This window comes from Hesperophylax consimilis, chromosome 29 (genome assembly GCF_061612785.1).
Source record: "Hesperophylax consimilis isolate HC1 chromosome 29, BYU_Hcon_1.0, whole genome shotgun sequence".
Classification (NCBI taxonomy): domain Eukaryota; kingdom Metazoa; phylum Arthropoda; class Insecta; order Trichoptera; family Limnephilidae; genus Hesperophylax; species Hesperophylax consimilis.
Genome location: NC_142864.1, coordinates 13453356 through 13470657, shown reverse-complemented (window position 1 = coordinate 13470657; position 17302 = coordinate 13453356). Strand labels below are relative to the sequence as shown.

The following is a 17302-nucleotide window of genomic DNA, read 5'->3' as shown; positions in this document are numbered from 1 at the left end:
TAAAATGTTGCCAAGGTATAAATAACAACGGGAAAGTGATATTTCGTGATGTCGGGGCATTTTTGAACACTTTGAAGTGCGGTTGGAGTGGATGCTATTCAACTTTTACGAAATAATGACTATACTAAATGAAACTAGGTTATTTAAGATAATATTTATTAAGGTTCATGGTACATTTCTATTCCTAGGTTGAAATTTGTCGTTTTATAAATTACTGAACTAGCCTGAATATTTTTTTGTCATAAATACATTACTTCTATGATTTGACAACTTTTATTCAATTAAACTAAGCAAATAGTTTAAAAAATTGCCAACATATAACTTATAACAAAACAATTTTAAACTTTTAATAAATATTTTTAGTAAACAATATTGATTGATGAAAGATTTTGAAGATTGATTAAAGTTTTTGAAATAACGTAAAACCGATATTAATATAATATAATCCAATTGGAATTTTGAATATTTTTTTTTTTACATAAGAATTTTGTGCTGAACTCGTGAACTTTATACATAAGGGACCAAATAGGTGAATTATATTTTACTTGACTTCTAACTTTTGAAATTTAGAGCGTTCTCATACAATAAGTACATAAAATCAATTGAAGTTCTGCAAAGGAAGCCAAGAATCCTTAAAACCTTCTTAGTTATAACGAAAATGTGTGCAAGTTTTCATCGTATATTACTCCCAAGCAGTAGCGGGTTGTGACTTTTGGGTATTGATGTTGTTGTAGCTGAAAGCGATATTTTTTTCGAAAAATAGATTTCTGGTATGAAGATTTTCAGAAAATTTTAGTTTGGCCGTGCGCCGCACGGATTTCATGAAATTCTTCATCCAAAAAATTAAATTTTCGAAAACAAATAAAAAGTCGTTTTCATTTTTTCGTTTTTAAAACATCGACAATTGAATATTTTGTAATATTTGCACTCTAGAACACCCAAAAGTCACGAGCGGCCACTGCTCCCAAGACACGAATTTGTAAAACTGATATTAATTTAATATTATTAAATGTATATTCATGTAAGATATAATAATTAGTTTTGGAAAATCGTATTACTTGAAATTTCTGAATTTTTAAAAATAAAGCATTTTGTTCATACCACTAACAAAGTTGATCTAAGTAAGCATGGGTTGTTTCGGAGAATTCGAACAATTCATCAAATTTCAACGTTCATTTTCAAGTTCTATGAAAGATTTTTTCAAGTTCTGTTTTTATTTCAGTTTTGTCAAGCAACTAGCCTACAATGATATAATAACAGAACTTGAATAGGACTTTCACAGAACCCGAAAATGAACTTTGAAATTTGATGAATTGTTCAAATTCTCCGAAACAACCCGTCCTTAGTCCGTAGAATTGAATTAAACAATTGATTGCACATACTTTGACATCTTAATTATTGATTTGCTATTTGTGAACGGCTCACGTGCGTTGTCCGGCCAATCTCTAGGAGCTAATGAAGTAATGATTTTGAAGTACAAAACACATTCATGCAACAAAAAAAAAAAATAGTTTTTTTATCCAATACTTTCTTCTTGTATAAAATATAAGAAAGCGCACATCAGCAAAACCTTTATATCTGAGCATCGGACCATTAAGGATTTGAATTATTGCAAATGGCCACAGGCAGAAAAATGCATGTTTCTCATTATTTTTCAGCTTTATGCTTTCCTGTACTGCTGAAATAAAAATATGACTGAAATAAATATAACATGGTCGTGTCTGAAATAGCCCCAGTGCGTTGAGGTAACGAATGCGTTATTATTTTTAGGTCACTTCACCACTTAGAATATTTTCAGAAGTTGAATTCTCATTCGATGATTCAGACAAAACCACATGGGAGATGAAACTGGATTTTTCTTTAGTTTGCACACAAACCCACCATACTATATTATTTTTTGTGTATGTTTTGACAAGCAAGCTTCGACCGGTCAGTGGCTGAGTTGACATCGTGTCTGGGTCCCACTCAGGCAACGTGAGTTTGATTCCTCGGCTGGCTAAGTCCTGCATCGCGACATAAGCAACAGTAATGATAGTAGGTGATTTAAAAATTAATATAATTATCTTTAGATATTCATGTGGTGACCAGATCAGAATAGCCAAGTACTCCCCCACCTTCCTCTTCCCTAATACCTTCGGCCTCACAACAAACTCCGATTGGGGGTGTCATAGTCTCACTGGCTCCAGACGGTTAGGTGCAGTTGTGACTCTTGTGCGGTATTCACATAAAAAAATCTAAAACAGTTCAATAAATTCAAAACGTGAAAACAGTGGTTACCCCAGCAAACTTTGTATCCATAATACCTACAACTATAGGTTTTATTTTTATATTAACTCCACACAGGAGGCCCTGAAGAAAATAATTTCCCTCAGGGCCTATGTCATCTTTGGGGATGCTGTGTGGAGGGTCTTTTTGTGGAGAGGAAGGAGTGAACATGGATCTTGAAGAGTCCCATGTTGTAGGAGGGAGGAAACACAGAGGCCGGCAGTTCGTTCCACAGCCGAGCTGTTGAACTTAAGAACGAGTCGTAGAAGCGACCCGTTCTCATGTGACAAATGTCAACCGTGTACAAATGTTGGGCGCGCGTTTGGCATGTATCCCGAATACGCACCGGTGCCGAAGGGATCAATGACGCTAGTTCCTCAGAGCATCTTCCATTGTAATACCGATAGAACAAGGACAGCATACCTACCTGACGCCTGTGCTCTAAAGATTGCAGTCCGTTTGTTAAGATTGGGAAATCTATCAAACGGACCGCCCGTTTCTGCACAGAGTCAAGGGTTTTTTTCAGGTATTTAGTGGCTCCGGACCAGAGATGGCTGCCAAATTCGACAGTAGGGCGCAATTGCGATTTGTACAGGGTCAGCAGTTGTGTACTATTAAAGTATCTGCGGGCCCTGTACAGTACGCCCAGCTTCTGAGAGGCCAACTTTACTCTGGCTTCGATGGAGCCCCCGTACCTGAGCTGGTCACTTATAGTTACACCAAGCATATTAATGGAAGGCCTGTTCGGAAGATTGCTTCCGTTGAAGGAGACTAGATTATCATTTGGATCCCTTTTAGACGTAATCAGACAGGATTGGGTCTTTGAAACATTAAATTCGACGAGATTATTTTTACCCCAGGAGAAAATACTCTCGAGATAACCGTCCATTCTCTGCTTCAAAGCCCTCCGAGCCGTTGGAGTTTGTGTGCCCTTTGGGGGCTTATCAAACAAAAAGCTATCATGAACTGTACTGTCATCCGCGTAACAATGAATTGGTGCACATGTCAAAAGGTCATTGATGTGCAACAAAAACAAAGTCGGAGACAGAACCGATCCCTGTGGGACGCCAGCATTTATGGAGTGCGAGGAAGAGGTGAAACCGTCAGCAACCGTCTGAATCGACCTATCCCTTAAAAAGTCAGCAATCCACGTACACAGGGATGCGGGAAGTCCGTAAGAATGCAATTTGTTGACAAGTCCTCGGTGCCAGACCCGGTCAAAGGCCTTGGATATGTCTAGTGCGACCGTTTGGGTCTCACCGTGACGTTCCAGGCACCGCCCCCAAACATGCGTCACATACGCGAGAAGATCACCGCACGAGCGGTTCCGCCGGAATCCGTATTGACGGTCGTTGATAATTTTGTTCTTCTCGAGGTATGTGAGCAGTTTGTCGTTGATCACACGTTCCATCACTTTGGACAGAATTGATGTGATCGCTATGGGGCGGTAGTTGGCCGGGTTGGAGCGGTCACCTTTCTTGGGAATAGGGTGAATGACCGTTTTTTTTCCAACCACAGGGCACAGTGCCACACTTCAGGGCCATTTTGAAGAGCTTTGTCTAAACTGGAACTATTTCCGCAGCACACCTCTGCAATACCAGGGCAGGTATTCCATCAGGTCCACTAGCTTTGTTAACATCGAGCCCCCGTATAACGTGGAGTACATCCCGATGCCGGATCCTCAGCTTTTTCATATAGAAGCCGCAGTGTTCTGCAGTGTTCTGCTCGCAGGTACTAATAACAGTGTTTTTGTTTGTTTCCAGCTCAAGTGAAGATGCCGTCAGGCCACACGGACCTGCCCATCATCGAGGACAACCACGATGGCACGGTCAGCATCAAGTACGAGCCCAGGGAGGAGGGGTCGCACGAGCTGCTCGTCAAGTATAATGGCGAACATGTGCAGGGTTAGTAGACTAAATTAAGGCCCGTCTTCCAAGGGGACACGCAAGTATCCGATACTCGACGATTCAAGTATCTTGGCGACAACATATATTTAACCAGCAGCAAAGAGAAATTTATTATTTATTTATTTAACGCCCAGAGGGCTTTTACATGGTTGGTAGTATAATTTTAATTTAACAGATACTTTGAAACATAAAAAATAAGAATAAAATTACATTTGATAAAAGCTATGCAACAAGTCATACAAACACAAGAAACAAAAACAGAAAATTACAGCTATTTGTTGGTTTACATGATGTGTTCAGGAGTATTGTTGAAATAAATGTTTTAAATGATCCACAAAACTTGCCAAGTTGGTATTGAATATGTCAACATCACCCAAGTAATGATTTCCCATGGTGTGAAGTCGTTATATCGGAGAGTGGGCAATGTAGTTACGCTTATGTGTGCTGCTGTAGAATATTGTATTTTGTCGTGTTGTTACTGTGGGTAATTGTATGTTTATAAGTTGCACGAGTTCACAACAGTCGAATTTAGAGTGAAGTATTTTGAATAAGAACGTTAAATCGTTTATTTTACGTATATCTTATAATGTATGTATTTTTAGAGTATTTAATAAGAAATTGTATTTTAAGTCTTCGACAGGGATATTTAATTTAAAATTTATAAAACGTAGAAATTTTTTTTGTATTCGTTCAATGTTGTTAATGTGAATTTTATAAGATGGAGACCAAACTACTGAGTTATATTCAATTAGAATTCTTACTAGAGATAAGTATAATATTTTAATGGCTTGTAAAGAATTAAAGTTTTTAGTTGTTCTTGATACGAAGCCTAGTGTTTTCATACCTTTGTTCACAATTTGATGGATATGATTGGTAAAACTTAGTTTTTCGTCCAAAATAATTTCAAGATCTCTCATTTCCGTGACTCTTTATAAAGCTATGTTATTGGTGGAATATTCGAATAAAACAGGATTTTTGTTTCTGAAGAAAGTCAAGGTTTTGCATTTTACTACATTTAAAAATAAATTATTCTGAATTGGAACATCTTTTTAACACTAAGTTCCAAGGGCGTCGCCAGCTTCCAAGCTAGCGGGGGGCAGCTTAAATTTTTCATAGAGCTTACAGAGAAGGAACAAGGAAGTAGTCAGAATAAACTAGAACTATTTACATGTAGCTGAGGTGTACCCTGCTTTGCTTGGGGTTATGAACAGGGCCTTCTTCACCCGTGAAGAGGCCCATGGGCATCCTGAGTTTAAGCCGTACACCTACAGAAAAACAACCCACATTTTTTCTCTAATTTTATTGAAGGGGCTCGTGCAAGATTTGGAGATAAATGAGCGACTAAAAAATGTTACCGCCATTATCATTTTGAATGTTACAGATATTTGGATTTGGCAAAAGCACATTTATCAACATAAATGATACCTAAATTTTCAGTCTAAAATAATCCATTCTAAAAATATCTTCATATTTATTGTTGTTTTTACAATAAATGACCACTGTAAGTGTATATATTGCTACAAACTATCACTACTTTGGGGAAAATGTTACTCAATTCATTCAATCCGTAGAATAAAGAATAACACAAGAAGTGACTCGTGGGGTGTATATATCGTCTATAATTCCATACAAAACTGTGTTTTCGAAATTCAAATGGGAGCAGATCTTGAGTCAAGTGATAGACGTTCAAGTTGGTAATTTCTCGCCCTCATTTACAAAAAAACATGTCTCTGAATTTTGATACGGAGACATATGAAGTGATATTAGTTCTATATAGCTAATGAATTCAACAATATTATACCGTTTATCCTATATTTATATTATATTTAAAAATCGCAAATTCGCAAAAATGGCATATTATGGCGTGCGATCACTCAAGACGTTTTGCAAACTCGGCATAATATGCCGGAAATCACTCGAGTGGATAAGGCGGTCCTCATTGTTGAGGATCGTGACCCCCACTCCAGTTTCCTTGGTGGACAAGGCTTCCTTTCACGCGGTTGTGCGCTGCATGGAGAGCCAAGGACACCGATGTACTGACGCCAGTGATACTTCGTCACTCCAGCGCACTCTTCTGCTTCTCCTGCTAAACGTTTTGCCATTAACTATGAGTTTCTCCAGGTTGGAGTCCTCAGTTTGGCGAGTAACGTGTCCAAATTATCTTAAAATACGTTTGACAGATAGTTGAAGGCCTAGGTCTTCCAGAATGGACTAATTTCTACGTCTGGCTGTCCATGGAACTCTGGGCATTTTTCTTCACGAAAATCTTCATGGATTTCTTTAAACTTCCAGGTTCTCCCTACAAATTCCACGTAGACTCTCTGGCCACGGGATCTGTGACCGCCTACGGTCCTGGTCTGAGCAGTGGCGTCAGCGGAGAGCCAAGTCTCTTCACCATCAGCACCAAGGGGGCGGGTGGTGGGGGCCTCAGCATGGCCGTGGAGGGACCCAGCAAAGCTGAGGTGAGTTGGTTTGACATCCGAATAAACAGACATCCCTTAAACCCTAAACTGCGTGCCATTTTGATGGCTTGATTGCATGTGGATTGCCACATACAATTTTTTTACAACTCTTTGATACTCCAACCACTATATTTATCAACCATTTTTAGTGCCTTTAAATCCTTAAAGCAATATATTTTATACCGTATCACATTCCTGTCAAATCATATAGGTACAGGGTTTTCTAATAAGAGGTGTTATTTTGATATTCAATCGTAAAAGATCAATGGTTTCGTTGCTTGTGTGGCAATTAGCGCCGTCTTGTTGAAAGTAAACGTTGTCCAGATCAATACCATCCAATTCCGGCCATAAAAAATCATTAATCATCTCTCGATAGCGCAATCCATTCACCGTAACTGTTGCTCCAGCCTCATTTTCGAAAAAGTAAGGTCCAATGACTCCGCCGGACCATAAACCGCACCAAATAGTCACACGTTGAGGATAGAGAGGCTTTTCAAAAATAACTCTTGAGTTTTCCGAGCCCTAGATGCGACAATTTTGCTTGTTGACGAATCCACTGAGGTTGAAATGGGCCTCATCACTCAAGATGATTTGTATCTGATTCACTCAAATGAATTTTAATAATTTCAATGCGTTGTTGAAGCATGTATCGTTCCATTTTTATTAATGGCGTAGTTTCTACTCGTCAAATGTCAAAAAATGACAGCTTCAAAAGTAACATCTACCGAAATAGCGGCCTATTCAAAATAATACCTCTTATTGGAAAACCCTGTATAAGTGACCGCCGATCATACCAGCGCCATCTGCTTCGAGCTCTTCAGATTCCCAGCATTATCTGCAGTTTAAAATATGCAGACAATATTTTCTTTTTACAGATCACAGCCCTGGACAACAAAGATGGCACAGTGGCAGTGTCCTATCTGCCAACGGCTCCCGGCGACTACAAGGTCAGCGTCAGGTTCGGCGATAAGCACATCAAGGGTTCCCCCTATTTGGCTAAGGTAGGTCACAAAAAATAGCATATTATTATCGATGGATCTACATTTTTTTCCACATTTTCCGTATTTGAAAACAATATCCTCGAAAAACAACATTACGATCATACCGCTGAGAGTTCTATTGTAAACCATCTTTCTTCGTTTTTGTTACGAGCGCCATTTACGCGAACAGGGTGGAAGTGATTCGTGTTCTACTCAATGATTAAGGAATTGTCCTTAACTTTAATATTAGATTCCCGCTCTCCATCCCTAGCCAGGGACATGTCTCTTATACACCCATCCCCTTCATTTCAGCTTTGGCACAAACTAGAGCAAGTAATATAGTCGCGTAGCAATAGCTAAACGGTTATCTCACTTGCTCCAGTCTATGCCAAAGCCAAAATGAAGGAGATAGGTACCTACACTAAGGACATGTCCTTAGCCGAGAATAAAGAATGGGAATCCGCCTCCCGTTCTCTCGGACGACAGCAGAATTTACCTTAGCCTTAAAATTAACGACTTTTTCGACAACGTTCTCAGCTATGACAGTGCCACAACAAGAACAATTCCTGAGAACCTCAACGAGAGGTTACAACGGATTTATCAGATGCATGTTTATACTATTTATGTAGTTCTCAAAATGGGCTCAGTATTGCCATCATATTCAAGAGGTCAAGTGTGGAAAGTGTGGATGTTTGGAATTTTATGTGGAAAAAAAAACATTACTCCGTTCCTTCCATATTAAAGGATAAGTTGTTGTCTCCCCGGATTGAGTATAAGTCAGGAAGATCCAATTACATTGGCTGCACTACTTTAAAGAAAACCCTCTTTTTTACTAAGTTTCACCAATCATATCCATCAAATTGTGAACAAAGGTATGAAAACACTAGGCTTCGTATTAAGAACAACTAAAAACTTTAATGCTTTACAAGCCATTAAACTATTATACGTATCTCTAGTAAGAAGTCTAATTGAATATAACTCAGTAGTTTGGTCTCCATAAAATTCACATTAACAACATTGAGCGAATACAAAAAAAATTTCTACATTTTATAAATTTTAAATTAAATATCCCTGCCGAAGACTTAAAATACAATTTCTTATTAAATACTCTAAAAATACATACATTAGAAGATAGACGTAAAATAAACGATTTAACGTTCTTATTCAAAATACTTCACTCTAAATTCGACTGTTGTGAACTCCTGCAACTTATAAACATACATACACCCACAGTAACAACACGACAAAATACAATATTCTACAGCAGAACACATAAGCGTAACTACATTGCCCACTCTCCGATACAACGACTTCACACCATGGGAAATCATTACTTGGGTGATGTTGACATATTCAATACCAACTTGGCAAGTTTTGTGGATCATTTAAAACATTTATTTCAACAATACTCCTAAACACATCATGTAAACCTACAAATAGCTGTAATTTTCTGTTTTTGTTTCTTGTGTTTGTATGACTTGTTGCATAGCTTTTATCAAATGTAATTTTTTTTGTAACTTTTAAAGTATCTGTCAAATTGAAATTATGTATACTACCAACCATGTAAAAGCCCTCTGGGCGTTAAATAAATAAATAAAAGAAAAATAAATATCAAGGTTTTTCTGATACTGTCTTCCTCATTCAACCCTGTATCTTTATTTAGTTTGAATGGTTTGAATTTTTCAAATAATAATAAAATTTTTCACATTCCACTATAAATTTCCCTTTCCCTTCGTCCTCACTTTAAACAGACTGCCGAAACGCCCTTGGAGGGTGCAACCAAGAAGAATAAATTAATAATAACTGATTACACTGGTCAACACATTTTTTGTCCCTTTAACGAAAGTAGCCAAATCTGACAGGAAATTTCACGCTGATTTCAGATATGTGATTAGTTTTTTTATATCACGTCAGGTTTTTATGGGTTTTAAGTTTTACTAAAATGTGTATTAATTCATTTTTATTCGTGAGTTATCATTGATTTTTTGATTTTTGACCATCCATTCCATTTGGTCATGCTGCAAACATGAAAGAAAACTATGACAACATGAAACTGCTGTTAACAAAAAATAAATTTGTATAATACGAATGGAAAATATGTGGTGATCTAAAAATAATAGGGCTCCTACTAGGACTGCAAGCGGGATACACAAAGTATTGTTGTTTTCTGTGCGAGTGGGACAGCAGAGACAGGAAAGACCAAGGACTGGCCTACTAGAAAGCACCTTAAACCTGGCACGAAGAATGTTCAACATGCTCCCTTAGTAAAATCTAAAGATATCTTACTTACACCCTTCCACGTTAAATTGGGTTTGATGAATTTTTTTCAAAAGGCTTCTCTAAGGATGGAAATGGCATGATTTACTTAAAGCAAAAGTTTCCTAAGGTCAGCGACGCAAAAATTAAAGAAGGAATATTTGTGGGACCACAAATAAGGGAGGTCTTGACTAATCCGAATTTTATAACAGTGTTGAGACCAGTCGAGCTAACCGCTTGGTCAGCCTTCAAGAATGTTGTCGAGAACTTTATTGGAAGTCATTAAAGTGAAGACTATATCAGCATTGTGTCTGAAATGCTGATGGTCTATAAAAATATGGGATGTAACATGTCACTAAAAATACACTTCCTTCACTCTCATTTGAATTTTTTCCCCGAAAATATGGGAGATGTCAGTGACGAGCACGGCGAACGATTTTACCAGGACATTGCGGATATGGAAAAGTGATACCAAGGCAAGTGGAGTCCATCTATGCTAGCAGACTATTGCTGGACCCTGCAGAGAGACTCTCAAAATACTCACAAGCGCAAATCAGGAGCAAAAAAAAATAAATTGAATTAGTTTTGAAATTTTCGTTAAGTAAGTACCCGTCATACTATGGAAGAATTATGTAAAAAAACTTTCTTAAATTATAAAAAAAACTGACCTATTAAAAAAAAAAATTGTTTCATTTCGTGTTAATGGATACTAAATACATGTAAAAAAATTAGCTATGCTTAAGGGACAGCACTTAAAAAAATAAATGTCGACCAGTGTTATTATTAGCCTGAAACAACCACACCAATTCGAAAAATCTTCCAATAAAAAATACATACCGCCAACGGGAATTGAACCCACAGCCTTCTAATTGCCGGTCAGCTGCTATACCATTACGCTACGTCGGCTTATTATATAAACCCACCGAATAATTCAATATGTACTAAATAATTATAAGCAATAATTAGTCGCCTGAAATATCAATACAAATTGAAAATATCTCCCGAGTAAAAATGGGAATTGAACCCGTGCCTTCTGATGTGCCTTCAATTCCCGTTGGCGGCATTTATTTTTACTCGGGAGATATTTTCAATTTGTATTGATATTTCAGGTGACTAATTATTGCTTATAATTATTTGTTATCCTTTATGCTATGCATAAAACCTTGTTTAATAAACATTAGTTTATCAATAAAAAATAACAATATGTACTAGTATTTTTCCTCCAGCAATTAGTGCTTATTAGATAATTTTTTTTAAATAATTATTGCATAAAATAATTTGTTTTCCTGTGTGCCATGCATAAAAAATTTTGTCTTTTAAAAATTAATTTATCATTAAAAATAATAATAATCACTATGTTACAAGCAGAGAACAACATATGAGATATTTAAAATTATATTTCAGCGCATATTGGACCTTTGGAATTTCTGATTGAACTTATGTTTTTATATTATTTCAGGTTTCAGGAGAGGGAAGAAAAAGAAACCAGATTTCAGTGGGAAGTTGCAGCGAAGTGACCCTTCCTGGAAAGATCTCAGATTCTGATATTAGGAGTCTTAATGCTTCCATTCAGGTAAATAAGATAGTTCAGGAAATTAATAATTCGTTTTATCGACCATTTCAATCCAATAAAGGAAGAGTAACAACAAAGCTGGAACGACTGTGCTGAAAAATTTATGGGACAGTAGCAAAGGTGGAAGATTGCCAACTACCATAATGGCTTCTTTAATAAATAATTAGTCCATAAAGGTGCATTGATATCTTCGTTACCGGTGCACAGTCGGAGGACACTAAACACTTGCCCATCTCTTGAAAATGGATTGTTTGTACGACTCATTATTGGACCCATTAGCTTGACTGTGAAACATTTTATCTTGTCGACTTTTGTGTTTCTTCCATCATATAATTGGAGTATCTTCAAATCACAGGTTCACTCCTCATTAAAAAAAAATACTCACAGCAAGTTCATATTTGTAGATATGATATGAACTCATGGTGCTATAATATCATATGGAGATACAAAGAGCATTATTTTCAACACAAAAATAAATCACTACAATACTTTCCGCCTTGAAAATCTCAAATAACATCTGATTCTCTTTAGTTCAAATAGGCTTTTTTTATCTTGCTATCATTTTCCTGTAAGTGGAGGCAAACTATAATATGTTGAATTGTGCATGGATCTGAAAGACACTGGTCTATCAATCTTTGAATTAATACCACGCGTGTATTCATCTCAAACAACTCTCCAGTAGGCTGAGATAAGCTGTTCTTATATCCTTGTTAATGGGTAGTTACATGGCAACTAGCTTTTTTACTTTCTCCTCATGATGATAAAACGATATGTGACTTCCAGGCTCCCACCGGACTGGAAGAACCCTGCTTCCTAAAGCGCCTGCCGACGGGTAACATCGGCATCTCATTCACGCCGCGTGAGGTCGGCGAGCACACCGTGTCAGTAAAGCGCATGGGCAAGCACATCACCAACTCGCCCTTCCGCATCACCGTGGGCGAGCAGGAGGTGGGGAATGCGCAGAAGGTCAAGGTGAGCGGAATAAGTTATATCACTTTCCACTTATAGTTGCCAGTTATCACTTATACTTATCACTTACTTATTACTAATCACGTGTTGATTGTCAATTGTCACCTGAACTCTCCTTATCACTGAAGCGCCTATGGCCGGGTAACATCGGCATCTCGTTCACCCCACGGGAGGACGGCAACAAAATAGTTTTAATCACTCTTGTAAGTACGGGATCAACCAACTACACGTATATACACCACCGACTACAAGAGCAATGACGCAGACTGCTGACGTAATAAAGTTGGAATTATTTCCTAGACTGAAACGATGTTGGGAACAGTTCCTAGAGCTGACAAAACAAAATCATTACGTTTCTGAGGTTCTGCGGAAGATGTTGACTTCTCAGCCACAGTAGATGGTACAAAATAAAAGACGCGATCCCACTCTTTAAAAATCTGTCAATAAACTTACTCTTCACCAAACTGGAGATGCTGGTTTGGTAAGGCCCTTTGACCTCTCCAACTAGTCTCTCTTGACGCATCGCCTTGTGCCGCAGCGGGAGGGATAGATCATTCGTCCGGCACTCCTGAACACACTAATCCCTTGATTCTTACCCACTCCTCATACCTTTTTCTCTCTCATAGCCAGCCGGCTGCTGCTTACTCAGTGCAGTCCACACAGCGACATACAATGTACTTCAAGACATTAAATCACTTGGTAGCAGTGAGGGACGATTTACCGTTACACTAATTAGAATAAGATAACCTAACTTACATTGATTATGCGACACTTATTTAATGGCTGTCTATTTGTATCCCCCAGGTAAACGGTACCGCGCTAAAAGAGGGCAAAACCAGACAAGACAACACCTTCTCAGTGGATACGAAGAGCGCCGGCTACGGTGGTCTCTCTCTCTCTATTGAAGGTCAGTTCTACTATAAACATAGAAATTACACATTTTTTACAACAATGTTCTTTAGCATACAAGCATCAGGCAATAAAAATGCAGAACACCAAACTTGTTGACCAATGCCGTAAGAACACTCAAACTGTGAGTTTTGGCTTCGGTTTCGAGGAAAATTCACATTTTTCCAGCTCTCGTTTCTCTCATAAAGTAGCTATATTTTCCTGATAAAGTGATTTTTAATCACTTTTTTAATTTGATTGAACAGACTAAAAAGCTAACTAATGATTCATCGTCTTCATAATAAAAATGTATGTTTCTATGGTCAATATTAGATTCAAATATTATATTCAGTGTTGTATTATATCTCCAGATGACAACTGATATGTTGCAGACGGCCTACGACCAAAGTTGGACAGGAGACGTCTTTTGAAGAAGAAGTTGTATCATAAAGAATTTTTCTGTCTTCCAGGTCCCTCCAAGGCTGAAATTCAGTGCCAAGACTCCAATGATGGAGTACTGAAGATCAGCTACAAGCCTTCAGAGCCAGGATACTACATCATCAATTTGAAGTTTGCTGATCATCATGTGCAAGGGTCTCCATTCACCGTCAAGGTAGGAGAACAATTAAATAATCTAGTTAACCCTTTCGTCCCGGAAAGAAAAAAATCACATTGGATCCGAAGCGGGGTCACTCAGTCCCCCAATTTGTTTTGCTTATTAAAAGGTGTTAATGACATAATTAGATGAAATTTGTTTTGGTTATAATTAGAGGGAAGTATATATTACATATTTCAGTAGTCATTATCAAAATCGTTTCATAAATAAAGTCATAATTAATGTTCTAATGAATTTAGACCATAACGCATATGTTTTCAAAGAAAACAGAGAAGGCGGGTACGTAGCAAGCATCGCGCCTCGTTTCCGAATCTCGACTGCCGATTGGCGATTAAGCGTCGACGTGGGTGGCTAGTTTCTTGCATAGGGTGGTCTGTAAATGATGGATATATTTTTTAAGTTTTAAAAACCTAGCACTACTAAACTAGGTGCGGATGTTATTTCGAATATTATGTGAATATTTAGATGTAAGTGAAGATTATAATTCCTAATTTATTATTTTATATAGTATATTTACATTTAGGGTTAAATCGTAGTGTTTGCCTTACCAAAAATAATGGGTTCGTTTGTATGTCGAGGGGTTCGAGATAAAACGAATTTTTGGAAAATAGTGAAAAATAAGGTATTTTTAAAACTTAAACGTGAAGTAAATTATTTTTCTATTGTAACCTCAGATATTCCTGTTGATTTTTCTATGTGAAAACACCACAACAGTCCCAACTGCTCCTAATCATCTGGAACCAGTGAGACTATGGCATTCCCAAATGGGGTATGTTGGAGTAATAAAACTTCTAACTTTTAGGTGTACTAAAGTGAAAATATTTCAATTATTAGTAGACCCAAAAGTCACGAGCCGCTACTGTTATGTTGTAAGGCTAAAAGTAGTGCCTTACCCCTCGACAACGGATGCTGTAATATTTATGAAAGAAAAAATATATAATATCAAGTTGCAGGGCGGTAGATGCTTTCAGTATTGGCCTAGTAAAAGACCACCATGTAGAATCCAAACGTTGCTTGAAATGACTTAAGTCTATATGGTTATTAGATTTGCATATGCATGTACTTCAACCTTTGTCTTTCCCATATCCTCCCCCTCCCTATCCCAACTAACTTCAGCCTCACAAAATACCCCAATTGGGGATGCCATAATTCCACTGGCTAGGACGGCTCTTGTGCGGTTTTCACACAAATGAATTAAAACGATAGAATTTTCTGATCTTATTTAAAACATTGGTAAATATGCCGTAATAAACTGCAATAAATACATGCCGACTGATTACATAAATTCTAATATTTTAAGTACAGAATAAATATTTTACAACCCTGAAATAGATATTAATTTATAAACACCATTTCATAAGTGTAAATGTACTGCTTACCAGTCTGAAGATGCCCATAGCAGGGCGAAACTAGTCCGCTTTTACAGAGAATTATTTACCACGAAAATTTAGAGAATTAGCAACTAAAACCCAATATACAATTTAACAGAAGTTTGCGATAGACTTTTTAACCATATAGTACTTAGTTTTTATTCAAGTTCCTTCAAATTACTTAAAAATGTTAACAAAATGTGTCTCTTTCTGACCGATTTATTTTCCATGTGAGAAACAGAGACAGACCTAATTTTAATAATGTTTCTAAACATGAGAAATTTACCGGATGTACGCCAGACAGGCCGATCTTAGTCCAGCAAGCGAGCATTTTAGCATCGCAAAAGGAAATACCAGAAGTGCAGTGTACGCGACCGGGAGTTAGCCCTTTCCATAAAATGCAACTTTTACGGTCCAATACGCTCGTCTTTTACGCTCGCTGGATCGTTCTCGGTGGAGAGCGGAGAGTGGGGATGGGGACGGGGGAATTTTAGCCGATGCTACGAAGCTGAGGTGCGGGGCAGGGGACAGGAATTTTGCCGGAATTTTGTACAAACTATTTAATATCTAAGAAACTAGAAATAATATATAATTTTTTTAAATGCAGATCGATAACCAAATAGTTTTTTTAGGAATACCTAAATTATAGAGTATGTGGTGTAAAAAACAACTTAGATATAGCATAAAACTCTCGTTAGTGTATGTGTGTTCCCCCCGTCCGGTACGGGAGTGTTAACTTCACACTCCTTTCTTCTTTCATAAAGCTACTTCTTCTCATTCAAACTCTTTTGTTATACTCATTCTTGACATGATCCAATTCAAGTACTTGATTCACATAGCTATGCCATAATGTCCATGCCATACTGATATCACCCCATCTTCATGTCCAAACCATAGAAGCTTTTTGTGAAAGTTTTATCGAAATTTGTCTCAGTTATCTTATTTCTATTGGTAGTTAGTAGGGCCTCCGTGGTTGAAGGGTAAGGCTCTCGACTAGCAATTCCGAAGTCACGGGTTCAAATCCTAGCATGCGGAAGTAAATTTTATATGTTTAATTTGTGATATTTCAAACTTATTCATTTAAAATTATATATTTTATTTTATTTTATTTTATTTATTATTTACGGACAAATAGTCCATTAACAACATATTAATTACACTAATAAGTTTTATAAACAGAGATGACAGTGAAAGGAGAGCATATATAAATGAGGAGCGAAGACAATAACAATGACAATAATAATATAAAAGTAAGAATGGGAGATAATAATAAGTCAAAGCATGAAGATGGTTCAAAGGGCATTAGAAATTAGACATTGCGTATTGACTGTCGAAAGTCATTTAGGCATATACCACAAAATTCAATGCTTTGACTTGACAGTGAGTTGACAAGTCTCGACATTCTGGACAAAGGAGAATGGTATCCATAATTGGTAGAATGTTGATTGACGAACAGCAATTCATTATTTCGGAGTCTACGGGAAGGGATGTTGAATTGGATAAGTTGCAACAAAGCAGGTGAGTCTGTAATACCATTGATAATCTTGAATATGCAAATCAGATCAGTGTCCCTTCTACGTTTCTCCAAAGAAGAAATGTTTAAAGTTTGTTCAACTTCATCATATGAGTACTCTCCTCTTTCAAGACCCAACCTCCAAGCGATTCCTCGTAGGAAGCGATGTTGTACGGATTCTATGTGACAGATGTGGACAGCATAGAAAGGAGACCAAATAACACTAGCGTATTCAAGGTGAGGGCGAACTAACGAGCAGTAAAGAGTTTTAAGGGTACTTATATGTTTAAAGTCAGAGGTTATTCTATGAACGAAGCCAAGTAGTTTAAGTGATTTGTTAACAATGTTGTTAATGTGCTCACGGAAAGAAAGTTTGCAGTCTAGAGTGACCCCAAGATCCTTGATAGATGTTACAGTAGATAAACAAACATTGTTTAATTTATAATCAAACTGAATAGGTTTTTTGGTTCTATAAAAGGACAAAATTTTACATTTATCAACAT

At 37.2% G+C, this 17302-nt stretch overlaps 1 protein-coding gene across 5 annotated transcripts in view; it reads left to right on the top strand.

Moving 5' to 3' along the window:
• The window catches only part of cher (filamin A protein cher), a 157532-nt gene that overhangs the window by 125104 nt on the left and 15126 nt on the right, over nt 1-17302 (top strand). For all 5 annotated transcript variants that reach the window (XM_089649291.1, XM_089649288.1, XM_089649290.1 and 2 more), the window contains 7 exons: nt 4029-4169; nt 6465-6634; nt 7510-7635; nt 11330-11443; nt 12227-12415; nt 13217-13319; nt 13771-13913. In XM_089649291.1, the coding sequence (XP_089505417.1) occupies nt 4040-4169; nt 6465-6634; nt 7510-7635; nt 11330-11443; nt 12227-12415; nt 13217-13319; nt 13771-13913 (975 nt within the window). In that variant the 5' untranslated portion in view covers nt 4029-4039. The remainder of the gene's footprint in view (nt 1-4028; nt 4170-6464; nt 6635-7509; nt 7636-11329; nt 11444-12226; nt 12416-13216; nt 13320-13770; nt 13914-17302) is intronic.